Below are 27082 nucleotides of genomic sequence, written 5' to 3'. Positions count from 1 at the left end.
ATTCAGCCTGCGAACTTCCGCTCATAATCAGTCGTCCTCAAAAAAGCTCAAATTGATATTAAAAAAATAAAACAAACAAACACAGCCAGTGCAACAGTCACAGCGCAAGCACCGATCCATATTTCGTTTCGGCCGAGAAGTATGCCGCTCTTCGATCGAGCTTGCAGCACTCGGACAGTATGAGACGCCGTGGCCGACACAAGTCCGGTCACGCGGATTCGAGTCAAACGGGGTCGCATCAACAGCAGCAGCATCAGCAGACCGGGCGGCCCTGGCCGCGCAGCCGTCAGGGCAAGAGCGAGCAGCCCAGCGCGAGAAGGCGGCAGTCGTCGACGAGCTCCAACGACCCCGAAAAAACGCCGATGCTGCCGACCGCGGAATCGCCGATCAGCGAAAAACAGGAGCAGCCATCCAAAGCGACGACCCCCACGAATCCCCCATTGGTCTCGACGATGGACTTGACCGATCTACCGGACGATCCGGCCATAATCGAGCGCGAAGCCAAGCGCAAAGAGATACAGAGCTTGATACAAAAGTACGCGGCTATCGACGCGCTCTACGACAAATCCGCGGCTGACGCGATAGCCAGCAAGTATCAGAAAAAGAAGACCACTGATACCGAGAGTAACGCGACTGCTGACCCGGCGCCGGTGCCCGACAAGGCTCCTCTATTACCTGTTAAAGTTGCTAAACCGAACAACGACGACGACGGAATCGATTTGATCGAGGATGATTTCGTTATGGTGAGCGAAATAAAGCTCAAACGACCCGCGAGAAAACAACCCATTTATGTAAGTTTCATAGCTCGAATTGCACTATTTTTCGTATACGAACGGTTGCGCGAAGTGAGTGCGTGCAGGAAGATTTCTGCCGTTGACAATTAGCTTGAATTTTGTTTAGGTTTTGTACATACTCTTCGTGCACGCTAACTCGACTTTGCGGACTAAGCACTCGTTGCGTGCAATGGTAAAAAAAAGCACCTAGGCTTGACTCTGATGCATCTTTCTGATAACTAAATTCAGTAAAAATCAACTCCATCACTGCGCTCGTTATCGTTTCCTCGCAAATTTCTCCGTAAAGTAGGGGAAAAAGAGTTAATATTTCAATGTGCCCAGTGCGTGCATACTACTTGAAATACTTGGCGAACGCGTGTACTATCGAAACTTTGTAAATTGGCATTGACATTAAAAATTTTCGCGAGTAAAAATTATCCGCGCACTCGCAAAAGTGGCAGTGCTCGAACGTACCTTGCAAGTTCAATTTGTCCTTTGGCTTTCCTTCGAGATGTAGATAAGCAAAGTATCGATTTTTACCCACGAAAATAATTGCTATCTCGCAAGTTCGCCACTGAACTTGACACTTGCCAAGCAGCGAAAAATTAAAATGGACTCAAGACAACAGCGCTTTCGAGAATCGTTCGTCTCGATCTCCGAACTCTCGTGCATTCAATTGTTGAGGTCGTCAACCCTAGGGTCGCCGCAGCGAGAAGTCGCGTAGCGTTCCCCGCAAAGATGGGAGGTCAGGCGCGCGCGCGCTCTCCGAGCTAATATAATTCGGAATAATTAAGCAGGCCGGCGTTGACAGTTGGCGCGGCGGTGTATACGCGGCAGGGGGAGGCCTGCGTCGTTCGGCGTCGTTGTCATTGTCCTTGGTATCGTTACGGCTCGTGCGACCCGAAAATGCGAGCCGAGGCCGTCGCGGTGCAGATCGTCGCATTTGGACGCGCTTCTGCTGCCACTGCACTCTGTATACGGCCCACTTTCGGAGTAGTTGACTGTTGCCGTGTGCTCGAGCCTATAGACGCGCAGAAGCTTTACAATGTTCAAAGGTGACCGCGAACGGACCGCAGCGCGCGCGAACCAATACCGCCCGCCCCCCACTCCTCCCGCCTCTTGTCTTGTTTATGTTTGATGCTTTGCCGATGTAATAAGATATATATACACCCGACTTTATAATAAGCTGGCTTATTTTTAGCATAAAAACATAATGTTCAACGCATAGATTTCCAACGTTTGAGTCATACTTTTCAATGTTTTAATTCTTTCTTCGCTCCTCTAACACCCTTCTCTTCTCCATTCTCTACTCTATATCTAATCTATCCCTCATCATACGGTTTGTATATTTGAAAACATAAATAAGTTTATGAATGATGAATATATATATCTACGCATACTCTCTTTCTCATTTACTATAGTATATGTATATTCTTAGTGAGTAATAAAAGTAGTTAGTAAATTTGACGCGTGGACATGAAACACGTGTTTTTTGGCAACGCGTTCAGCGCTCGTATCTCTCGCATTCTCTCTTGTTCCTTGAAAGTTACAATTTTTAAAATCCATTTGAAAAATAGCGCGAGATCGACGCTTCTGGTGCACAAAAATCGTGATTCAAATCAACCTTTTCTCGATTTATTTGGTCAATTTCTTTTTCTATCTGTTTTTAATACTCTTTCTATCCAACCATTGGTGTTGCTTTATATTTAACCTCGGTATCGTCATTCGTCGGTTAGTCGTGCAAAAATCGGTCAATTGCGTCGGAAACAGCTAGCCGCGAATCAGAAGTTTTGTGTACGCATATGTTGATACTAATCAAAACGTGTGCGATTAATCCACCTTGCATTCCTTAAAGAGTCATGGTGCATATATCAATATGTATTTTACATTACATAGTATTAGTATTTGATAGCATTTAATATATGATAATATAAGACAAAAAGCAAACATAAAATAGAAAAAAAGCAAAAAATGGCAAAAATGTCTGACTTGGCAAACCATTTTGCCCTCTCCCCTTTCTCTTTGATTGTTGGGTTATCATCTGCGGTTGAATAACGGAATGTGGCTGGCCAATACACAATGTTGATGATGATGATGATGACGATGGTGGTTTTGAACTTGATGTGGTGGCGATGATGATGACAATCGGTGACGATGTTGAATACACACGACGCGCTTCGCTTTGATCGAATCTTCTCCCCCTTCTTCGACCCGCGAAACGCGTGCGCGTCAATGATGGATGTCTCAACTTGGCTGCTGGATGGATGTCATGGACCATGGCTGGATTGGATTGGATTGCACCTGCGTGGATCTACTCTCTGATGATGGATGGAATCAACGAACGGAATCAACCCTCTCCATCTGCTCCACGATGATGATGACGACGATGAATCCAATGGTGCCGATGACCTGATCGCCTCCATCGCCAACGACCTCGCAACAACACCTCCTCCTCCCACAACTGCTACTACTACCTGCTACTACTACTACCACCACCACAACAACAACCGCCACCACAACCATCACTATGTAAACGCAATGTGTCTCGCAAATCTCGCAATGACAGACGCCACGAGCGCCCTCCGTCGAGGACGACGAGGACGGTCATCTCATTTACCAATCTGGCGACGTCCTGGCCAATAGATGTTCGTGAATACCAAAACTAATAACAATACGTGAATACACATAAAATAACAATCTCTCTCATTGTAGTTGCAAAATTATATATACAGTCTTTATACGTTTACATACTTTCAACTTTTTTTTCATTTTTTTTTATTTCATCTAATTTTTTGTCATTGATAAAAAAGAGGACTGAAAGATAACTAGTTGATTCAATCGTTTCATTTTGACTTTCAAAACATTTTAATATCGTTCAATTGCATATAATTAACTTCAAAGGTACACATTGAAATAAAAGTAGTTTTATAAGAATACTTGGTTCGTATTATTCAAGTGTACCATATTGAATTCAATGTAAAATCGCGTTCAAATTTTTTAATTAAAAGAAGTTACTAGTTCTCCAGTCGGGTTTAATTTGAGTTATGAATCAGTAATCTATAAATCACGTTAACTTTTTCATTATCATATCCTCATAACATCGAAAAAGCGATCATTGCTCGAATTTCAAGTTCATTATTTGTACGGCATGTTCGTTTTTTCGATTCAACATTGGTGTAAAGTCTCACGGCGGCGTCACATAGAAATAAGTATGTGCAGCCGTATAGACGTCTTAACGCAATCAATGTCGATATCTATTAAAATAATGACAAACATAATTAAATTTCAATGATTAATATCGTCTATATAATTTTGTACTCTAGAGACTTACATAAATACGAAATCGAATTAATAAGCAGAAGATAGGATAAATACCAAAATTATCAAAGCAAAGAACAATTTTACTTTTGCCGCTTAAATCTTAATACTATGATTGTGTAACAAACAAGACAGAGCATTGCGTATCAAACACTGCACTCATTGATTTTTTGTATACTTGAAAATACTATGTGTCAAAATCAAATTTATTGATCTATTTTTTAATCAAATTTTCTCGAAAATTTTGAACTTTCATTACGTTTCAAAAAGTCAATGATCCCTCAGTTTTTTGTTTGAAAGTCAACGCTCATGTCGCTTGCCCAAGAATGTGTAAAAGCTAATAGTTGCTTTTGTCAATTACAGATAAAATACTTACCACCCTAGGAGAGGGTACATTTGGAAAAGTTGTTCGAGTGAAAGATTTACAAATGTAAGTATTTCGATTGTAAAATTGTTAGAAATGTCTTTTATATAAAAAGTATAATTCGTCAATTATATGTTTTATTAGCATATCCATTTTTCATTTGGTATTAATTTCCATTCAAAATTTATTTATAAAAAATGGATTAGGTAATTTCACAAATCTAAATGTCATATCATAACATAAGATTTGCTAATCATTTTTTACTTACGCATGAAAAAATTAATAAAAATTAATTTTATTATGTTTCTTAGGGACCATGAAATGGCTTTGAAAATCATAAAAAATGTTGAGAAGTACCGAGAAACCGCTAAACTAGAGATTAATGCTCTAGAGAAGATAGCTTGTAAAGATCCTGAAGGTCAACAGTGAGTAAATGCTATGTTATATAGTTTTGTTTAAAAAACTGTATAAAGCAAATAAAATATTTATTAAAACCTTTTTTTACAGTCTCTGCGTCAAAATGCTCGATTGGTTCAATTATCGCGGACACATGTGCATTGCTTTTGAAATGCTTGGGCTAAGCGTTTTTGATTTCTTGGTATGTAAAACATTGTTTAAATTTTTATAGAACTTTCAACGACTCATATAATTTTTAATACTTCATGATGAACAAAATTGTTTTTCAGAGAGACAATAACTTCCAACCATACCCATTGGACCACGTAAGGCATATGGGCTACCAATTGTGTTATGCAGTCAAATTTTTGCATGACAATAAGCTGACGCACACTGATCTCAAACCCGAGAATATTTTATTTGTTGATTCTGATTACGAAGTTGTCTACAATGGTAAAAAGGTTAGTATTAAAAAGGATAATAGAAAGGAAAGCATAAAAGTTAGAGTACCTAACACCGAAAAGGTTAGATAAATTATCACCAAGAATTAAAATGTTAAGTTATCCAATATGTTCTAATATTCCATTTTTTATAGCGAGTCAGAAGAGTGAAGAGAACAGAAATCAGACTCATTGACTTTGGCAGCGCCACTTTCGACCACGAACATCATAGCACAATTGTTAGCACCAGACACTACAGAGCACCTGAAGTTATCTTAGGTACTTATTCAAATACATCAATAAGAATTCTATCAAATTATAAAATACTTACATTTTTTTAATTAAATGCTTGAATCGTCGCAGAACTTGGGTGGGCACAACCATGTGACGTATGGTCGGTTGGATGCATTCTTTTCGAACTGTATCTTGGCATTACGCTGTTCCAAACACATGACAATCGTGAGCATCTTGCGATGATGGAACGCATTCTGGGTGCAGTACCACACAGAATGGCTCGTAAAACAAAGACCAAATATTTCTACCACGGAAAATTGGACTGGGATGATAAAAGCTCAGCTGGACGATATGTTCGTGATAATTGCAAGCCTTTACACGTGAGTATTCTTAACTGTTCAGCGTGACTTTTATACATGAACCAAAAATATCAAGCCCATATCTATATTTTTCAGAGATATTTATTATCAGACGACGAAGAGCATAAGCAATTGTTCGACCTGATTCAAAGAATGTTGGAGTACGAGCCCTCCGCACGTATTACCCTTAAAGAAGCTTTGAACCATCCGTTCTTTGATGCGTTATCTCCTAGCCAACGACTCACAGATTCGCGTGCCGCTGGAGATTCTTCCGGGCAGTCGCACGAGCGATCGCATTCGCTCTCACGATGAAGCTAGAAGAGGGACCGCACCACAGATCATCGCATTATTTACGGCATGACCGCGAATTGCCGCCGTGATCTGTCGCTCTTCGTACGATGACTCTCTGCGAAGTAATGTTTTCAGCGTTCAAGAATTTAACAAAAATCTCTAAACATCTCATTTTAAAACTTTTCGACTTATTTGTGTGAGCGGAGATAGTAGTATATTTAAGAAACTTGTAAAACTGTATCATTAAGTACAATTCATTAGAATATGAATCTTGAACGGAAAACAAGTGTCGGTCCCACTACTCGGGAGTAAAATTAACAATGGCTATTCAAGGACGAAAGTGTTTAAAATAATCTTTGAATCAGTAATCATACCATTCTTAATCGAGATTGTGAGTGACGGTGAGATGCAAGCTTTGACGAAGATTCTGCTCACCGAAAGTATATTTTTTGTAATAAATTTCTGGACACTAAAGTCAGTTAATCATCGAAACTTCAGAATTATTTCTTGATATAACTAGAAATGGTACTGTATTGAAATAACTCCGTACTTTATTTTCACTTGAAAAAAGTTGTTTTAATATTTGTGATTTGCGAGTGCTCGCAATGAAAAAAAAGTAATTAGTGAAAATATTTTACTCTTGACCATCGAGGAATGCCTGCTGCATCGTGGATCAATGATAAAAGTAATGCCATCATTTTTACGTAAGAGTCAATCGTATTGTAGTCCGCTGCGAGGGCAGAGAGTGCGTGAGTCCCTCGTATAATTTAATCAAAACCTTTTTGTAAGAGAATTTTCTGTACATTATAACTATAATTTTCGTAAGATTTTGTTCTCGGAGCGCAATATAAATACATCAGCGAATTTGATAAGTGTTAATAAAGTTAAGATGAATCGAATGAGGAAAATGCAATTTTCTCATTTTTGTTCACATGGTTGTATACACTGTATTGATTAATGACATAAAATCAATGACTTGAACAAGTCTTTTTATGTTTTTCTGATCTACGATAGATGGTAATTTTTTAGTATAAGTAATACCGAAATGATTAATAGTTTGGTTAATTAATTTATAATGAAAAAAACCGAGTGCGACTTTTTCGTAGGATTTATTTGACATCCTATCGTTAACAATAACGAAAACACCTGATAATAGTTTTATGGAACAATGTCAGAACTGTAAATAAGTAAATTGTGTTAAATCTTAAAGTAATCACTTATTTTTGCACACCCTCATACTTTTAGAATTAAGCCCTTGATTTTTATTTTTAGAGGAATTATACATTTATATGATGAAATGTATATATTATGAATTTTAAAGCAAAATCATTAATACTTTGATTTCGCTACAAACATTGAAAAAAATGCATTAATATGTATTGTATTTTTATTTTAGAAGTATGTAATTCAATTGAAAATTTGAAATTGAATCATTATACTATTTCAGAGAATTTTCTCAATAAAAAAGCCACTTATCTATGCTTTCGAATTGATTTTAATTTTAATTTTGTCAGGTAGGGGTTTGATAAGAATATAATAGAAATAACTTGAAATAATGATTTTAATTTATTTATAAATAATACTTTCAACATTTTTTGAAACGTACATCATTGTTTGATTTAAACGGTTATTCATGTGCTTTAGAAAATTTAAGTTCTATACTTTTTTTTTTACAAATGCCAGATGTCGAAAACGTTGATTGATAAAATATTATTATAATAATAGTCCGGATGAAAATGAATTTAAAAACAGTGTGATAATAGATTTTACAAACGGTACATTCATAGCGGTTGATATAACATTTGCTATAAAGTTAAAAGTTAATTATCCGTTAAGTATTACGATAGATGAATAATTTGATTACTTCAACTATATTCATAACATACTTTGGTCTTATCAAACTCAATTAGATGCTAAATGAATCATAAAGATTCAGCTTTGCGCATAATTTTCTAGAAACTTTTCTTAAAAATATTTAAAGTGCGTACGAGTATGACGCATATAAAAAGATGGTATACCATCCATAAATAAGTTAAAAATAATATCTGATCCTCGAAAAATCCAAGTAAAGTGTGTAAACAAAAAATAGAATTATAATGTAAAAATAAGGATAAAATCTAGTGCCAGTCATCAGGACAAAGAATTTGATCCCGCGCCACAGTGATCCAGGAAGCTTGATCAACTCGATCAACAGGTTATTCAAGCCTCGATTCTTCCTAGTTTATGTATGACACAAAGTCATCCGTCGTGTTTCTGCAACTTCTCAAGTTCAGAATTACATCTTAGGCCAAGGATAGACAGCTGGTATGGAGGATGTATAAGTCGTGTCGTAGAGCTGATCTCTTATGAAGTCCTCGTAATTGTTTGGTTCTGGATGCACAGTTGCCAAAGCTAAACAAAAAAAAAATTATTGTTAGTAAATTGTTGTGTCTGGCTAAGAATCCCTTGGCTGCAATTGTCGATTACGAGGAAAACTTACAATTGGCATAAGCATAGTCCATAAGTTTAACTGCAATCTTGATCGAGCACATCTGAATGTCTTTGAGCGGTGGATAAAGGGTGCCACGTTCGAGATCCTCGTCGGTCACGAGTTCAGCCAGTGTTTGAGCCGCTTGCAAGAATGACTCTTCCGGTATGGTTTTCATTCCTGCGGTGATGGCTCCCAGAGCAACACCTGGGAAAATGTAGCTGTTGTTGCCTTGTCCCGGATAGAGAGTTTTACCGCCAAAGTTAAAGGGTTCGAATGGCGATCCACTGGCAAATATTGCTCGTCCCTGTTCAAACACATTTTCATTGCAATAGCGAACATCGAGTTAGCGTTCGGAGCGAAAGAAAAAAAAACTCACTTCTGTGGCGGTGTAGGCCTGCTCGGCGGTGCACTCGGCTTTGCTCGTAGGGTTGCTCAGGGCAAAGATGATGGGTCTGGCGTTGTTTTTGCCCATCTCCTGGAGTATTTCTGTGGTGAAGGCGCCACCGATCGCAGCGGCTCCGATGAGTACCGACGGCTTGGCGAGGCGCACGACTTCGGCCAGGGAGTCAACGGGCTCGTGATCCCGGGCGAAGTCGGCCTTGTGCTCGGTTATGCCGCCCTTGGGACGATTTTTCACGATGAGCCCCTTGGAGTCGACCATCCAGATGCGGCTCTTGGCTTCCTTCTCGCTGACGCCGTCTTTCTTCATGGCCATGACGCAAAGCCACGCTATACCGAGGGCCGCCTGTTGGAGTAGAAAAAAAAAGCTCGAGTTATTTTCCGCGGCATCGTCGGTCGATAGGGATTAGGGAGAGAGCTCGAGTCTAGACGCGCAGTGTCTGAGCTGATTAAAGGCGACTCACCTCGCCAGCGCCTTGGAACACGATGGTGTTGTCGGACAGTCTGGTATTGGTGAGCCTCAGCGAGGCAATGAGCCCGGCCACGGCCACGCTGGCGGTGCCCTGAATGTCGTCGTTGAAGGTGCAGTAGTGGTTGCGATACTTGTTGAGCAGCCTGAAGGCGTTGCTGTTGCCGAAGTCCTCGAACTGGATGAGACAGCTCTGACCGAAACGCTTGACCGCGGCCTTCATGAACTCGTCCAAGAACTCGTCGTACTTGGCTCCGGTGACGCGTTTCTGCCTCAAGCCGATGTACAGAGGATCATCGAGGAAGGCCTGATTGTTGGTGCCGACGTCCAGCGTGATCGGCAGGCACTGGTGGGGCTTGATGCCGGCCAGGGCGGTGTAGAGCGACAGTTTGCCGATGGGGATACCCATGCCCTGGGCCCCCAAGTCGCCCAAGCCGAGGATGCGCTCGCCGTCGGTCACGACTATGGCGCGCACGTCGTGCTCTGGCCAGTTCTTCAGCACGTCGTACACGTGGCCCTTGTCGTGGTAGCTGATGAAGAGGCCTCGCGGCCGCCGATAGATCAGGCCGAATTTCTGACAGGCCAAGCCGACCGTGGGCGTGTAAACGAGTGGCATCATTTTTTCCACGTCCGAGCTGAGTAGCCGGTAAAATAATTTTTCGTTGCGATCCTAAAAACAGTAATACAATTCATGACGTTACGATGTGTTTACTTCTTCATAAGCTCGACAGAGCCCATTTTTTAGGGTATGAACATGTAGATAGTACAGCTACACGATAATAAAAGATGTACCAAGGTAGGTATACAATTTCATTAAAAAAAAAAAAAAAAAAAACGAATTGCTTGTAAAGTTCTCGAAAATAAAATGAAAAGTTTTCATCTCCAAGGTAAATTTTATGTAAATCAGACATAGATTCAGTACTTACGAGTAGGCCAGTGAGGTAAATGTATTTGGACAAGTCGTCGGTGTAACGATCGAGATTCAGCTTGCAGAGCTCCAATTGTTCGTCCTGCGTCTTAACGGCCGCAGGCAAGAGTCCGTGAATGCCCAATGTCTGGCGCTCCTCGATCGTAAAGGCCATGCCCTGGAGGACGACAAATAAAATGGCTTTTTTTAGAATCACGCGTGTAAAATTGTTAAGAAAGCGACATTGTGTCGTGGGTCTTTTTTTCATTTAATTTAATGACGAAATTGCGGAAAGTGCAATAAAAGGACGAGAAACACTTGCGACTCTGCGATTGACGTCAGTTAAGCAAAGTATGCTTGAAGTACATTCCAATTGAATCGTTGCAAATTATTGATCAAATGTACATGGGGGCGAAAACGAAATTATTAAATAAAGATAATAGACAAGGAATAAAAAGTAGCTGGATGTCGGGAAGCTGCAATTGTAATAAAAGAAAATCGTATTTCCACGGGGATGTATACCCGTAGCCAAAGTTAATTGACACTCAACGCAGAAGACATACTGTAGCGCTAGAGTAAATATTCGATAGGCCATGACCCACACAGCTTTAAAACCAAACGTTCAGAGCGAGAAATAATAAAGTATCGCGAGGTGTGGATGTGCACAAGAATATATAGTCATATAGTCGATTAGAAAAGCCGTATAAGACGTCCTCGCGGAAAGCAAGACGAGCGACCCTGACGTAAACGCGCTACTGTGCGTGCACAGCAGCGAGAGAAGCAGTTGCACTGTCAGGGCCTCTGCATAGACGCACGTTCTATATAGGAAAACTATACACTCGTCATCGTTTTTGCATCGAAAATCGTCGTGTCTTGCCGGTTAAATCGTAAAAGTTAATTCGTAAAACGGTATCGGTATAAGAAACCATTTAACTTTCAGCTTTATTTGAGATTTTAAACTAGTCGATTATAAAAGTGATGTAACGTTTGTGAATATAAAATATCGTTTCGACTCGAGCTCTTTTTTGCTATCGCAACTTAGCACTTATACAAGTCTGCAAATATTATCAACAATGAAAATGCATTTAACATTATCTCGTTAATGCATAATAAGCTGCTCGAGACGTGTTGTAAAATACGAGCACATCGTGCTGCTGATTTTCAGCGTCGATATTCAAGTTTGATGCATCGGGTGCAAAAAATGCCATTCTAGAACTCCACTGATTGAGATATGTTTTTATCGTCTTGTCGCAGCTTATCATCGTTACTTACAGTCGAAAGTTTATTTATAATACACTAAGTGTACAGTCTGCAACAATGTAATTGATCAATGCGGGCCCCGATGACCTAATCAAATTTCGACAAAATTCAATTACTTTGTTTGATGTAAATAAATCATTAGGTCCGATGAATAACGAGCTCGTGTGTTTTGAAATGACAACAACAAAAAATCATCGATAACGACGAATTGTGTGTATGCAAGAGGTGCGCGGAGGGCTGGCTGGAAATGACGCGCCGTCTGCGCCAAAAAAGGGGGCTCGATTCTGTTCAATTATACATTTATACAGGCGTGTGCTTGAAAATTTCCAGCCCGATCGCGCATGTCGATCTTTGACCGCGACGTACATTTGTATTTATAGGCTTTAGGCGATAATTATCTTTCGCTCCGTCTGGTCTTCATTCTTCAGCCCCTTTATGCGGCTTTTTGTGTACAGCGTATCGCTCGATCTAGTTCGGTCGGCTACAGCTACTTCAGAAAATGACTAATTACTCTCGGTACCGATGAGAGAGAAAAAGTTGACTGTCAAAATCGCGAACAAATGATCGTCTTTAAAAGAACTATTACTTAATTCCAGTGATGGAAAATATATTTGATTGCTCGATATAAATCTCTTACACTCAAAGATGAGCGAGTCGATCGGAAATTGTTCATTTTGAGGACAATTCATTCGATCGACAGTAGAAAGACGCGATAATCGCGGTCGATTAGGTAAAAATGATCTCACCCTTCCATCGATCGACAGCAAAGATTCTGGTATTCGTGGCACGCGATGCTCGGAGGGCACGAGTACCCACCAACTTGTCTCCTCCATGGGTGCGAAGCTCTCGACGACTGCAGCTGGCACAATCACGACTCGTTCTCGAAAGCGGCTTTTTCATAACGCGATGCTACCTCCTCGAGCGAGTGAAAAAAGCGACGCTCGGGCGGCACACGGAATAAAGAGCGAAAAAACAACCGGCGACGACTGGAAGCTCGAGGAAAAAAAGGACGACGAATACGGAGCGAGAGAGCGGCCACGGCGATGGTAGCGGAAGAGCAGGTAAAATAAAATAAACAAGGCCTGCTATCGCGACTGCTGCTCTACGTTTAATCCGTCAAAAATACAGTCGTATCCTTTGGAATCGCGGCGTGGAGTCGATATGCGGAATACACACGCGACGAGTGCACAGGTTGTGTGAGGCGCTTTGGCCGTTGCCTGACAGCGGCGCAGCATTTTCTCTCCTTCTCGCTCGTGTACGCCCGTAGCCAAGCCTACCGCCGCTCGTTCATATGTATATATACCTGTACGTGTAATAGGGGCTGCGAGAGAGCGAGAAAACACCTGCGGGGGGTAGGCTGTGTGCCGCGTACATGCGAGCTCTATTACGATCGATATAAGACCCCTCCACGAAATTCAGGTTGATGCACTTTGCCTTACTTTGCCTCTCTCGCCTCAGCTCACTCCAATTCCATATTATATAATAATAATGGCTGGCAAAGTGTGACCAACGTCAAGGAATACCATTGGCCGCTGCTCCTGCCGCAGGAGAATATGCACGGCAATTTTAGCGGGTTATTAGGGCTGCAGGAGTCTCGAAAGCCGATGAGTTAGCGTAGCTGCGGATGACGATGGTGGGGAAAAGGAGGTTGAGCCGGTCATAAGTTATGCGGCTCGGGTTTAGAAAAGACGATCCTCTGTCTGATTTCGAACAACCCGAGTGAGAGACCGCCACCGCGCCGGTCGCTGCTTGTATCCGGCTTTTATCAGATTTTAGCCAGGATTATTGACGCGTCTTGCGTGTGCTAGCAATGGCTCTACGAGACGACGGCCCGTAGAAAAAAAAAATAAAAGTGCTCGAGTAAGGTAAAGTATCAATCGGCCAACCCAATTACTTACTGCATATATTTTTGTACACGCGGCAAGAAAGGTTTTTTTATTGCCTCTTGATACTTACCGCACTAATCGGCAGATAATGCAAACGGCGGAAAATATTAACTTTACTCAATAGTCGCAGCTTTTTTTGCTCGCCATTAAGATTTCCCGTGATAAGATAACCATGCCGAGTATAGTTCTAGAATGGGTGTAATTTAGAGTCGTGCACCCTATGGTGCTTGGGGCATTGGTCATCCGTGCCACCTGCTATTAATGTACACAACAGTAAGAAATGTGCATTTACTCATTCATATTAAACTTTCTCACACATGATAGATTCAATTTTCAGCGCAAATAACCAACATTTTTCGAAATCTTAATTTTGATGATATCATATGTTTTGTTCGAATAAGAACGTGACACTGTGCTCACAATTCATTCGGAGCGAATCAGTCTCGATAGAACAGGATTTTCAACAATTTTAAAATATGAAATTAAGTTTTTATAATTCAGGTTAGCAAAGATCGGGGAGCCCAAGGACAATTTTTTAGAGTCCTCTTTTTACATCTATGAATCATGCATCAGCATCGTAAGAATAGCATTATGACACGGAAAATCAAAATTAAACTTATGCAATGGCCGCAGACAAAGAATATGAAGCCATTGCTAAGTCATTCCACTCGACACTATATTCGTTGTTGAAAAATAAAAAAAACTAAACGCGTTAAAAATAATAAGACGTTCGGGAAATGGATAATAGGGAAATGTGCGTGGCCCGGCGACGATCAGTGACCTCATAAGGTCAATAAAATAATACAGCAAAATAACCGTGGAGGCTCGTCTTCTTTATTTGCAAAACGATTAGAGGCGGCTGCCAACGCGAGGCCATTGTTTGCGCGTACACGGGAGAATAAATACAAGCTAATTATCGGTTTTGAATCACCTAATTTGCAAGGCGCCCCTCGACTCGGAGCTCTATTTACCGTCGTTTATCGTTAGAAAAAGTTTCCGTCGCAATTATTGAGAGGTAGCTCGATTGTTGATCGATCGGGCATTTTGATCGATGGAGGAAGCTTATCGAAGCTAATGCTCGGACAATAGGAAATGTGTAGTCAACCGCAAGCACGTTCCAAGTCTTTAGAGGCACGTTTATATCTATCGATGAGGAAAGCACAATGACGACGACGATTCGTCGCGCTTGTCTTCGACTTTCGTCGGCTCTGCGTGTATAATACGTCAGCGTGAGAGCTATCGAAAATTGAATTAGTTTGTCATCAAGATTAAATTGTTCCTATGGTGTCGCGCAATTTCGATAACGCGATTACGACTAGACACACCCACGGAGCTTTAACACGTGTAAAACGATATCGTGAACTATCTTTTTAAAGTCTATTTGACTAGCGCACAATCAGCCGAGCTCGCGAGTCGAGATATATAGATTCAAGGTAAGCGTTATTATGCGACACTATTGCATAAGCTCAAGCTGCACTTAAAATACTTTCGTTTGCGTGCGAGCTCGCCTTTGCATTATTTATCGAGACGTTTTATAAAATTCGTCGAGCTTGACAAAAGCAGAAAAAAATAAATAAAAAAATACCATTACCACAGTCTCGAGCGAGGAGAAATTTCGAGCGAAAAAGAAACGTTTGGCACATTGCGAACGATTGTGTTTGCGCTTGGAGATGTAATCCACAAGTCGTGTCAACGGCCTCGCGTTTTCGTCACACCGAGCACAAGCGAAATGCCAAAATTGTTATCATTATTTTTATTTCTCATTGCATGCAAACACAACCACGTGTGCTGCACTATACATGAAACACGATGCCGTTGCTTGGTAACCGCGTCGTTTCCTACTCTCTCTCTCTCTCTCTCTCATTCTTTTTAGCGTCCGATGTAGAACGCGAGTTTCGCATACGTCTGCAAGTGGAAAATACCACCCAACTTATGTGCGAACGGATTTTCACGCGCAGAAGCCATAAATTGCGAATCGTTGAAAAAATTTCACTCGCCGACCATTGCGAGTGCGTATGAGTTTTATGTCTTTAATTGAAAAATCGACCGATGAATTTTAGACTTCGAACATAAAGAACCTTTCATAAAACCTCAAAATATAAAGAGAACGATAAAAAAGTTATACAGCCTTCGCTGTTCATACACTATTACCACTCGTACGATATTTCGGCTGTAATAGATATATCTCACTAATTATAGTTAGCTAATCAAAGATTTAGCTTCTAAAAATTTCAACGACTCGTGGTGTTAGGTACCGTAGACATTCGTGTTATTGAATTGAAAAATGTATGAGATAGTTAATAACACGTAATGTAGTGAAATTATAAAAACTTGAGAGCAATTAAATTTTCGTTTATTTTATTGCAACCTTCATAAAATAGCTATGAGTTTTTTCCATGGCACTTTAAAAACTAATCAATAAAAATAAAAAAGAAGGAAAAGAGTGAACACGAATGCGGTCGCTCAGAAAGTAAGATTGTAAATGTGAATTTTTAACTCTTAACAATTGCAAGGGCGCGCTTAATTCAGTCTCACGACGTTCATGGACGCGCTCACTGTTGCACAATTTTCCAGCGAAGCGGTGTCGCATCGTCGGTCGCCCGTTGAGAATTCAGACAAAAAAAACTCTTGTGCGTCTCCGCGAATACGCAGACGTTCATTAGATAAATAAGACTCGGTAAATGCATAAATTTCTCACGCGTAACGCATAGATGTCGGGAAAAAAAGGAGCAGTAGAGAGGTACATTCACGTCGTAATTGTCGCGCGAGAGACGAGAGAGAAAAAATCGAGGATTTAATCGATGCGGCGAAGCGAGAGCAAGGGAATCTTTAGAAGGGCTGAGCAAACGTTACCTTGTTGATTCGGGGATTGCGCAGATGGTCCAATCCTCGGGCGAGATTGGGCGATTCGCTGTCGTTCATTGGACGCTGTCCCAGCTGATCGCGCTGTAAATACTTGCTGCTCATGTTGCACTTGCTTTCACCTGGACTGGAGCTTTGATTCTTGGCCTTGTTTCCTTCGCCTCGGTACTGTAACCTGCAAATATCGACGGACTTGGTCTTAGGCGGGCTCGTCGAGAGCTTTTTCGGTCGAGAGTAGAGAGCTTGAAAGACGCGACACGAGCAAACGCGAAGCTTGTATTATCGCGGAGAGTAAAGTAAAGCGAGGTGTACGAGGTGCGCAATAGGCGAGTGGCTCGACCAGCCAGCTGATCGCGACTGACACACGCAACTTCGTACTTATAGCCTGTCGCTGTCGCGATATTGCGCGCCTGAGGTGAGTCGCGGTGGCTTCTACTGCGCTGCTCCGATACGCTACACGAACGTGTGTACCGTCTATGTATTTTGTATCAATGTGTGTATAAATGCGCCGTGAGCTGTCAAAGGTGGATGTACGCGCAGCCGTACTTCTAGTCCGACGAACCACTCTGCGTACTATATATACGCGCGAATATACCGTCTCTGATACGTGCAGCGGATCGGTGTGTGTCTGTGTGTGTGTACTCGAGCCCGCTGCTGCTACGGCTGCGGTGGTGGGGAAAAGTGCAACACGCGGAATCGCCTGTTATCGGCTCGTTGCGCGCGCGACAGCGGCAGATTTGTTTTGAATTTTTAGCGCGAGCTCGGCGACAACAGGATGCGGTCTCTCGTTGGTTTTTCGTCGATCATTGGCCCCGTCGTCGTCGCGGCCTGTTATACCAGAGAAAGACTCGAGGATGTGAACGCGGTTTCGCGGCAGCTTTCACTCTCGACTGCGAGTTCGCACGTGGCGCTCGTGTTTCCCTCCGCGCGAGCTGATATCCTTAATGAGCCAGGACCGCCCCGCTTCTGATTCGTTTCTCTTTGCCGCCGCCGCCGCCGATCATCGAGTGCATATATAATAGCGAGCGTTGATTTACATCGAGGCGCGAGCAGTCGAGCACTATACGCGTTATGCGTGCATTTTACTCGATGTCTCGACATTGAACTGCTGCGCGGCATGTCATTGTTGCGCGCGAGATAAATTAGCTCTTTCATTATCGCGTGGAGTCTTGGAAAAAGACGCGGATCAGTGATTAATAGACGTTAACCAAACGTCACGATACTTTTATTCTCGTTTTATTTTTATTTTACACGCGTATCATATTATATGTAAGTACACTTATCCACACACTCGATCTCGGCATATCTACCTTATTTGTGGTATTCGAATGAGATTAAATAACTATAATAGTTTCGCACGGACGCACCAACAGTCGCGTAAATTAGACGTAAACGCGAATATTTATCAGCATAACCTGCGATAAAAATTATCCGGAGCGCGCACGCGTTTCTCGCGTTAGGCACGACCACAAAACTACCAACGAGACGGTATCGCATCTTCCTCGGCGACGTTCAGATATTTGGCTGCGACGCGCCAACCACAACATGCGAGTTTACGTGTACTTTTTTTGCGTTGTTTTTCTTTTCTTTGTAACAAATATAACCTGTGACTGATGGGGTCAGACTTCCAGGTAGAAGCCTTGGTGCCATTGCCGTTGTCCTCCTTGACACCGGGACGAACCGAGTTTGACAATAACCTGTTGGTCGAGGACATTCTTGGATCACCGATTATCCGTGTAAACGCTAAACGACCGCTCGACATACTGTCCGCTTATCGCTCGTTGTACATGCGTTTTTCACTGGCCTGATCGACTGAAATTATTTATCCTGAATACCGCAGGGAGGCACACGCGACAAGACGGCAAGGGGAAAGAAAAAATAGATGAAGGTTGATTGGATCGGCAACGCGACAAACTGCAGCGCAGAGGCTCATTAGCGGCTACACGAGTTTATAAGGCAGCTCGACAGTTGGAGCACTGACTGGCAAAAATTATTTGCGGAAAATCGACGATTCGTTTTCCAGCCGATAAGGCGTCGTACCAACACTCGCCTCTCTCTCTCCCTCGTATAGTCGTATACGTATAGCATGTCTTATTTGATCCGCGCGTAAATACGCTGCGATTTATGTACATGTAAGTATCGAGTGTAAGAACGCGTGTGTTGTGATGACGATTCACGTGACGCGTCTTAGAGAACGTGTATCGCAGTAGCGTGCTCGGGACGTGAGCGCGACTTTGAAATTCTTCGTCGCGATCTTGTTCCGATCGGATCCGATGATTAATCTGCATGCTCCGAGCTGGACCCGCTCGTATGATTGTTTGTACGTAAACAGGAACCAAAACCGACTATACCGAGCAGATGACGAAATTCCAGCAAATTTTAACGTGCCCCTATTGTACTACTATTATCGGTAGTGCTAATACCCGCATGACTGATAGGAAAAATATATCTGACGACAAAAATAGTTAGCCTAAGGGGGTTTCGTATGCGTTTTGAGGTACCACAAAACTAGAAGTGTATTTCCACGTATTTTAACCAGCTGAATCCAAATTTTCAACTCGTACATCGCTCAGAATTAATTGTTTACAAAGCTGTAACTCCTAAGCTATTGAGTATTTACCAAATCAATTATTTTCCATTTTATTGCACACAAAAAGAAAAAAAATTTCCTTTTTTTATTCGTCTTGATACGACCAATAGAACCGAAGATATGGTTAGGGGAAAATATTGGTAATTTTTTATCTATTAATACGTCAGTTCAAGCCCAACGCATTGACCTTATGCAAAATCGTTACTTTTACTATTTTAATAATATCTCTGGTCCTATTGATTGTATCAAGACGAATGAAAAAGAAAAAGTTTTTTCATTTTGTGTAGAATAAGATGAAATATAATTGTTTTGATAAATATTATATAGTTTAGGAGTTATAGCCTTATAAACTATTAATTTTTTATAACAAATTTTTCCCCACTCAAAGCGATATGAGAGTTGAAAATTCGGATTCAGTGGGTCAAAATACGTAGAAAAACACTTCTAGTTTTGTGGAACCTCAAAATTCATACGAAACCCCCTAGACTATGTTGCATAGAGCTGCAAAAAACAAACAATAAGTTTTATTATGTTGGAATCAACTAATATAACTTTCACTATTCAATTTCACATCGACATTGAGCCGAGGTGTTTCTAGTGGTTGGCTTTTGCACAAGTATTTCAGTAAAAGATATTACCGATTGGGTTGCTTCGCGCCGAGAAACTCAGGTCGAAATAATTTGAAAACGAAAAAGACCTCCCGACGAACTTTCTTTTTTGCCTAAGATCAATCGAACGATTTGACGTGGACCTGAAAACGTCTGCAACGAAATATCTTTTCATCGATGTCATCATCTGCGCCACGTGCCTACCTATGCGATACACGGCAAAATAAAGCCCAATGTAATTTTCTTTGTTAAATGAAAATGTCAAAGTCCAGCTGGCGCATTATAGCCTTCATTCGGCACAACAGATCCCGAGGCGGCAGCTATTCCGCACAATGGATCTCATAGTAGGCCTGACGTGCTCCACGCGCGTTAGCTACGGCCACGTTATTAAAGTGACACGTGTGAGTGCACTTTCGAATGGACAAAAGGCGCGAGAATCGGAGTCATGGAATTCAACGTTTCGCTGCTGCCGTGTTGTAAGCTCGTGAAATATCTCCCCGACCGTTTGACAGCGGAAAGAGCCCAGCGAAGGCAAAATTAGAGTGCGTTTGAAGCGAGGCGCGCGCCAACGACCACACGCATGCACGCGGATGTATAAGCTCACTAAGGAAGGAAAACGTCGTCGATTTTGGCGGTAAATATAGCGAGAAAAAGAAAAAAATAAGAAACAAATGAAAAAACAAAAAAAAACTCACGTCTTGAAGCCGCTGCAGTCCAAGCTCATGGAGCCCTTGGAGTTTTGCAAGCCCATAATGCAACTGTGTGACGGGAACGTCGACGGCGATGATGGCCTTCACACTCGGGTGCAGAAGTATGCGTATATATTAAAGCAACAGCGGCAACTGCCTGCTGCGTGAGCGATGACTCTCTAGCGACTGGCAGCAAGAACGAGGCATCAAAACGTTATTAAATCTAAGACTGTATAAGACGTCCTACACTCGTGTGAGGCGCGTGAGAATCAGAGTTTTTCTTTTCTTTCTTCTCATGTTGCGCCACGGACACAGGTGTAGTACGAAGTGGAGGCTCGATTTATTGCCACCGGATGGTCGATTTTTTGCTCCAGCACGTGGGCTCGGCACTCATGCGATCGTTTTATTTGTCGGACCCTGTTCATTCATCCCTTTGTCATAACAACTAATTTTGTATCATTTTTTTTTAAACATTCGCAGCCTTGTCCACGCACTTGTTTTAGAAAGTCATCAGCTGATCGCCATGCCTATACGTATTCGCTCGCTGCGTGGACTGACTAAATTAGAATGAAAAATAACCTTTCACTCGGCCTTCAGAGAAATTAAATCCTTGCCACTAGCTCATGTCCGCGTGCAAGCAAGCGCATGGTAATCTGCACACGAACCGCGTCCCCGCGATCCGCGGTCTCTCATTTTTCAGCGAAAGTCCATCTATTTTATTTAGTCGGAGCGCCTGCACTATTCCTATCCGTATAATGTACACGCGCTCGCGCGTCAGTATCACGCCACGCGTTCTTTTACCGGTACTAACTTTTGCACTGCTTATCGACGTTTTTTCCTCCTTTTTTCGATTGTTGCAACTTGAAAATCGATGATGCAGTAAGTCTCGCACGAATTGAGAAAAAAGCGACGCCATTTAAATTTCCAGCGAAAATCGCTGATCAAGTATCACGAAACCGACAAGTTTTGAATATCTGAAATAATCAAAACTATCGATGAAGTGATTATAATAATTATATATGTGTATGACAATTTAACTATCGACACGAGCGCAAGAGCTACGGTATGAGCGAGTTCCTTCGAAAAACGTGTTTATCTATTTTTATAAAAACAATATCGTTATGAACGTTCAAAATATTACGTTATTTGTTCTAATAATTCACATCACCTATCGAGAAAAGATATTTATAAAAAAAATAGAATCTGATTTAATGCATCCACGTAACTGCAGTATTTTCATACCGAATACTACGAATAACGCACAAAGTTTTGTCAGTAGTTACTTCAATCATTATCATTTACGCGCATCCAAGCATTTCATTTATTTTATTCAAGAGCGTGAGAAATTTTTGGAGAAACACCAGGATGAATTATAATTGCTTTTTTTTGTTATAATTTATTCAATCATCTTTCCTGTATTATTTCATTCGTAATAAATTTACTGAGTTTGTAAAAATTTTGTTCAATAGTTTCTCAGTTTTTTCACATACCTATAGTTTTAGGCACTTAGAATGTACAAATCGTAAATTATACTTCGTGATACAAAATCTGCAATTAGTTTGGATGAAAAAAATGCAACATCGCTGATTATTCTTCCTCGGCGTGTAGATGATTTTTGCTTCGTCACTAAAAGTAGCAATCAATACTGTAACCGAAAATCTTCGCATCACTGAACACTCTTTTGCGAAACATGTATACAGGTTCCAACACTATGACTAAGGAAAAAAATTATTTCTTCCTCAGGAAGCGATGTGATGAACTCACAAGTGACTTGTTTAACCAAAGTCCATATGAAAATTTTATTTATTGACATAGTACTTGTTTCGAATTGTTATCTTGCAGGCTGTCAGGCCACGAAGTAGCCATGTCTCAAAGAATGATAGGTAAGTAATTCATCTCACCATGTTTCCTCTGAACACTCTTTCAACTCTAGGATCGCTTTTGCTGTCCACCTTCCTTTACTTGTATTGACGTAGACCAGAAACTATGTCACACATTCAGAAAGCGAAATCAATTGAATGTTTTATCTTTAACAATAAGACCGTTTTCCATTTTGCTGATTTCAAAAAGCCTTGCTTGTTTTTGACTCTGTCACAATCCAACTTGAAATTTTTATACAATAATAATAAACTCGTCACTAGCTTTTCCTGCAAAACAAGGAGTTGTAGCACAAGTGGAAGATGAGTATGCACTCGATGCCGATTACTAAAGTAAAGCTTTAATTTAAGATTAAAACGATAGGATTCGTAGATTATTTTCGATGTTACATCCTCAAAGCAGTGTAAAAGTGGCCTATTGAAATAGTGATAGCGAAAGAAGAGAAGTTAAGTTTTAATTCGAGGCGAATCATGTGAGGATTAGTAGCATACTTGAATATTTAAACCTAGAAAATAAGACTTAGTTTAATTAAAATTGTATAAATATAACAATGAATAATCACTCTTTGAGTTTGCCAATGCATTGACACCGGTTTTTTGTTTGTTTGAGATGATACCTCTTATGCAGTCTTCCGAAAAAGTAACGTCTGTCCGCGGCTGCAGTGCAAAACCGACTGCATACCTTTTGAAACTACATTTCCACTTCTTTAACGTTTTAAAAGTTTTTGGCATTGGTAGATGCACTTGCAATCAATGTCCTCTGAAATCAACTCCCTTTCGCCGATGTACGCTCAATTCAAACATGCAATGTGTACTTATCCTCCGGATTTACGGTGGCAATTTTCAGTCACGGAAGCAGCACTATTGCGGCATGAAATTTTCACTTTCGTTTTTAACAGTTTCAGCTCAAGGCTTGCCAATAATAATAATAAAACGACGTTACACATCAATAATAATAAAAATAATTAAGCATTATTTTATACAGCAATTATGAAATATGTTATTTTATCATGCAATAACATCTTTTTTTTAATCTCTTTGATTTGATTGCCTTTTACCAGAATCGATAAACAAGTCGGTGTTTATACAGAAAAGTTTTCGTGTTAAAACATGTGAGCTTTCATCCATAAAATACACCTCGTAATTATAAATTCAAATACAGAACTTGCTGAATGCATATTTTATTCATGGCATATTTTATTTTTTCTCAAAGATTTTAAGAATAAAACGAAGTATTTAACAAAAAAGTAATTTACTGTAAATAATACTTTCTAAGACGCAACAGTCCCATTTCATAAACTATGTAAACGAAATACTTATTTAAAATGATCTTATTTTACTACATGAACTAATTAAGATAGTTTGACCTGTATCAAAGTTTTATAAAAATTTTAACTAAATAAAAACTGATACACATATTTCATGTAATGTCTTTAAGACTTATTTCACCTATTAAAAAAAACTTTCAAGATTGTAAATTGATTAAGATTTAAATTAAAGAGCTCGCACAAAAAATATTGTGTAATATGTACTGATGAAACATGATTCAATTTTTTTTGTTAAAGTGTAGTTGATATTATTTGTTTTTGATATTTTGTTTAATATTAGCTAAAAAGTTTTTTGGCAAACCAAAAATACTTGTACCAACATATAACATATTTTTTGAGTAAAAACATTAAGACTAGGTAAGAAATAACACTTCAACAAGAGTCATTGATATTCAACCATGTACCAAAAGCATTAACTATCATCATATATATAAAACGTTCAAATGTCTCATAATCCATACTGCGACGAGTTAAGTAAGTTTCATGCTCCTTCATTAATTTTTGAAGATTACTTATCATTTTGGGATCATATTCAAAATTATTGCCTTGAAGTTGATTGACTATGGTGCCTTTTAATTTTTCTATATACTTATATTTGGTTCCAAGAGAAATTTTCAATTTAGGTGATTTTCTCAATATGTCCTACCAATAAAAAATGTTGTAACTTATAAAAAATTATTAAGATGTATGTTTTTCTAGACATTATACCTTAACAAATGGTAAGCTCTGACTCCAATTTTCCTGACAAGCTCTACATTCACATTGAAATTTATAAGCACTCCAAATTGTCTCTGCTCTTTCCTCTTTAGAACAACTGGTGTAATTATCACCAACATAGCATAAGAAGAGCTACGTCAAATCATTAATATTAAAAAGATGATATTTTTAATAGAAAGGGAATTACTAATTGAGTACCTGTTCACCCTCTTCTATTGTAAATTTACTATAAACTATCCGTTCATTTTCTCTAGTAGGAACACTGATGACATTAGGATCACAACTATGATTAAATAAACTACAAATAGGATATAACGCAGAACCAAATTTCTGACCAAGTATAGTACTTTCTCTGTGTACAAAATACTGAAATAAAAAACATGTGTCAAGCACATCTGAATTAATTACTGAATATTTTGAATACCTGATATTGAATCTTTACTTTGAGATTATTATTTGGCAATAAAAGTGTTGTTTTTAGAAGCAGACCTCCAATAAACTTAACGTCTGGGTTATTCATAATTAATTTTGGTGTAGTTTTAATTTTTTTCCCAAAAAAAGGACTTTTTGTTGCTAAAAGATGTATCGCAATGCTGACCAATACAGTAAATATTCCAAGAGTTTCATCTGCTACATTGTCAAGTATTGTTGTAAGACTGTATATACTTCTACATTTTTGACTATCAAAGACACCATTAAAAAAGCCTTTTGTTCTAGGATCTGTAATAAATTAGTGTAAAAACAGAAATAATGAAAGTAATGATTAATATGAAAATTCCCATTACCTTTGTTTTTTTCAATATCAATCAACTCTTGACGCATATTATCAATTCCTCCAACTTCATTTATAGCAATAAGCATCAATTTAATAGTAGCTGCCAGTGACCTGACTAACATATGACTATTTTCTGGTTCACATTGACTCAGAAAAGGATAATTATAAAAGTTCAAATTATATAGATATGCTAGTACATTACACTCATATTGATGGTATTTTTTCCATGCTTCTGACTTACATTTATCAGAGCAATAAACATTGAACACACAACTTTTGCAGGGTACAGAAGCCCAAGTTTGTTTGGTGCAATGAGAGCAAAACATGTAATTACCCCACATACTAACAGACGTAAAATAACTTGGCTCAAGTACCAGTACCTCACCAGGATCAATTCTTCTTGCAGCTACAATATGTCTTCCCCATTTGTTGCTGTATTTGATGGCTAAAGCTGATGAAGCACAAGGTGCTTCTTGGCTTCTTTCGAAAGTGATGGCTGGTTTAGTCTTATGGTTTTCAGTCTTCTTTTTTTTGTAAGGTATTTGCAAATTATTGTCTAAGAAATATTGCAATTTGTTAATACATTTTCTTTCAATTTCATGACTTAACGTATATCCTTTACACAAATTCAGGGCATTTTGACAAACATTCTTCGCAGTATTTCTTTCCATGGCGATCAAACATTCGACTTTTCTCAAAAGCAATTCGGCTTTGAGGGGGTCCGGGGGATTCAACTTAAATCCTTTATCGCAATCTTTGATACATTCATCGAACTCTCTCAAATGATACAAAAGAGCGGATCGGTTGGAATACGCTAAAGCGAGCTCTTGCGAGTCGTTGGGGGCCGCGGCAACGCTTCGAGTGTAATAATTCCATATTTGTTGATGTTGATTGGCATTGTGATTTTTGGAAATGTACATGACGTTGCCTTGTTCGCTTAAATTCATAGACTCTTGGGCACATTTTTTAATAGGTTGAATCGGGTTGTGCTCAAGAAAAAAATAGTATTGATCTATAGTCGTATGAACCAATTCTTTTTCCAATGACAAACCATCGGAGTTATCTTTATTTTCACAGCCCTCGATCCTCAAATTGATTAGGCTTCGGTTCAAGGTGTGAATCTGCGAGTTGAACATGATTACTTTCAAAGTTCGCTCACTCTGTCAGTGGTAACAAGTATTTAACAATCACAGCATTCGAACAGCAGCACGCCATGAAGTAACAAAACACAAGAGTGCACTCGTCGCACAAGCACTCAATTATAAAGTTTAAACTAACGATCGCAATCACGCACAAACACACACACACACACACGCGCGCGAGCGAGGAAAGCCGCACTACGTTCAATTTTGAAAGTCGGCGTACTTTTGAGCGTAAACGCGCGAGGCAGCGGTCGAAGAAGAACTGCGCTTTTCCCGCGCGCTCCCATAAATGCAGGCCCTGCCGAGCCGTTCGTCCGCAAGCTAAGCGTGCAGATTTGCCGATTTGGCACGAGTGGCGAACCGACCAAGAGCTGCTGCGACTGCGAGCGTATTTGAAAATAGCTCGCGCGACGAATCGCGCGCGGCTGTAGGTATGTGTATGTAGTGCGCCATACACAGCGCACGGGGCGCGTGAAGGCCCTGCACAACAGGCCGCGCGTTTCATATATTGTACGCTGCATGTGTAGCTGTACATAACGTCGGATCGGCCGTCCCTCGGCTTTTTATACCCTAACGAAGCGTGAAGAAAAAACGTTACGCACCTAATGTGTACCTCTGCCTATACCAACCTCGTGCATTATGAAACGAAAGGACTACGAGAGGCTCTTTCCTTTTCTCTATCTCTCTCTTTCTCTCTTACTCTGGTCTATATGGAACATGTACTGCAGCGGTCGAGTTGCTTCTTGCTTGTGACTTGCACGACACAAGACGCAAATGCGAGTCCGTTCATACGCACGAGCCCATGCCGCTTTGCCGCTGAGGCGTCGGCAAACAACAAAGAGAAGCCGATCTTTTCTAAAGCTTAAGCTCTTTCTCTCTTTTTTGCTCTTTTCGCGTGCATTTGCTGTATATTGACTCGGTGCTGCTG

The 27082-nt window shown here is 40.3% G+C and overlaps 3 protein-coding genes across 13 annotated transcripts in view; 1 reads left to right on the top strand and 2 right to left on the bottom strand.

Moving 5' to 3' along the window:
* Positions 1 to 7384, top strand: part of LOC106658913 (serine/threonine-protein kinase Doa) — a 32104-nt gene extending 24720 nt beyond the window's left edge. For 9 of the 10 annotated variants that reach the window (XM_014381080.2, XM_014381079.2, XM_014381082.2 and 6 more), the window contains 8 exons: positions 3340 to 3418; positions 4455 to 4521; positions 4767 to 4880; positions 4963 to 5053; positions 5142 to 5312; positions 5447 to 5570; positions 5655 to 5905; positions 5981 to 7384. In XM_014381080.2, coding sequence (XP_014236566.1) covers positions 3340 to 3418; positions 4455 to 4521; positions 4767 to 4880; positions 4963 to 5053; positions 5142 to 5312; positions 5447 to 5570; positions 5655 to 5905; positions 5981 to 6196 — 1113 coding nt within the window. In that variant the 3' untranslated portion in view covers positions 6197 to 7384. Of the gene's footprint in view, positions 1 to 85; positions 792 to 3339; positions 3419 to 4454; positions 4522 to 4766; positions 4881 to 4962; positions 5054 to 5141; positions 5313 to 5446; positions 5571 to 5654; positions 5906 to 5980 lie in introns of all 10 variants that reach the window. The other variant, XM_014381078.2, reaches the window with a different exon arrangement.
* Positions 7385 to 7722: 338 nt separating this feature from the next.
* LOC106658914 (NADP-dependent malic enzyme) lies at positions 7723 to 20482 on the bottom strand. Of its 2 annotated transcripts, none has more exons than XM_014381090.2 (7): positions 20322 to 20482; positions 16420 to 16603; positions 10440 to 10598; positions 9509 to 10183; positions 9022 to 9390; positions 8655 to 8949; positions 7723 to 8566 (listed from the first exon to the last, which is right to left on the bottom strand). In XM_014381090.2, the coding sequence occupies exons 1-7, from the start codon at positions 20375 to 20377 to the stop codon at positions 8451 to 8453; spliced, it is 1854 nt and encodes a 617-aa protein (XP_014236576.1). In that variant the 5' UTR covers positions 20378 to 20482; the 3' UTR covers positions 7723 to 8450. The 2 variants fall into 2 exon arrangements, with proteins under 2 accessions (XP_014236576.1, XP_014236575.1); XM_014381089.2 differs by lacking the exon at positions 20322 to 20482 and adding an exon at positions 18033 to 18423.
* Positions 20483 to 23892: 3410 nt separating this feature from the next.
* On the bottom strand, positions 23893 to 26148 carry LOC106658904 (SET and MYND domain-containing protein 4-like). Its single transcript, XM_023463162.1, has 5 exons — positions 25023 to 26148; positions 24662 to 24957; positions 24436 to 24603; positions 24229 to 24369; positions 23893 to 24162 (listed from the first exon to the last, which is right to left on the bottom strand). Exons 1-5 carry the CDS (start codon positions 26146 to 26148, stop codon positions 23893 to 23895), a joined length of 2001 nt encoding a protein of 666 aa, XP_023318930.1.
* Positions 26149 to 27082: the final 934 nt, after the last annotated feature.

The sequence above is a fragment of the Trichogramma pretiosum genome, unplaced genomic scaffold (assembly GCF_000599845.2).
Source record: "Trichogramma pretiosum strain Unisexual culture from Peru unplaced genomic scaffold, Tpre_2.0 scaffold28, whole genome shotgun sequence".
Lineage (NCBI taxonomy): Eukaryota > Metazoa > Arthropoda > Insecta > Hymenoptera > Trichogrammatidae > Trichogramma > Trichogramma pretiosum.
This window is presented reverse-complemented; position numbering and strand designations above follow the sequence as displayed.

Bases quoted from the DNA above. Each gene is read 5' to 3' on its own strand.
- LOC106658914 (XM_014381089.2), bottom strand. From the start codon at position 18,190: ATGTCGAGCGGTCGTTTAGCGTTTACACGGATAATCGGTGATCCAAGA. The intron at 10,599-16,419 runs GTAACGTTTGCT...GTCGTCCTCCAG, and splicing joins GCAATCCCCGAATCAACAAG to GGCATGGCCTTTACGATCGA. The intron at 8,567-8,654 runs GTAAGTTTTCCT...TTTTTTGTTTAG, and splicing joins GGACTATGCTTATGCCAATT to CTTTGGCAACTGTGCATCCA.
- LOC106658904 (XM_023463162.1), bottom strand. From the start codon at position 26,148: ATGTTCAACTCGCAGATTCACACCTTGAACCGAAGCCTAATCAATTTG. The intron at 24,370-24,435 runs GTACTCAATTAG...GATTTGACGTAG, and splicing joins CAATAGAAGAGGGTGAACAG to CTCTTCTTATGCTATGTTGG. The intron at 24,163-24,228 runs GTATAATGTCTA...TTTTATTGGTAG, and splicing joins AGAGCTTACCATTTGTTAAG to GACATATTGAGAAAATCACC.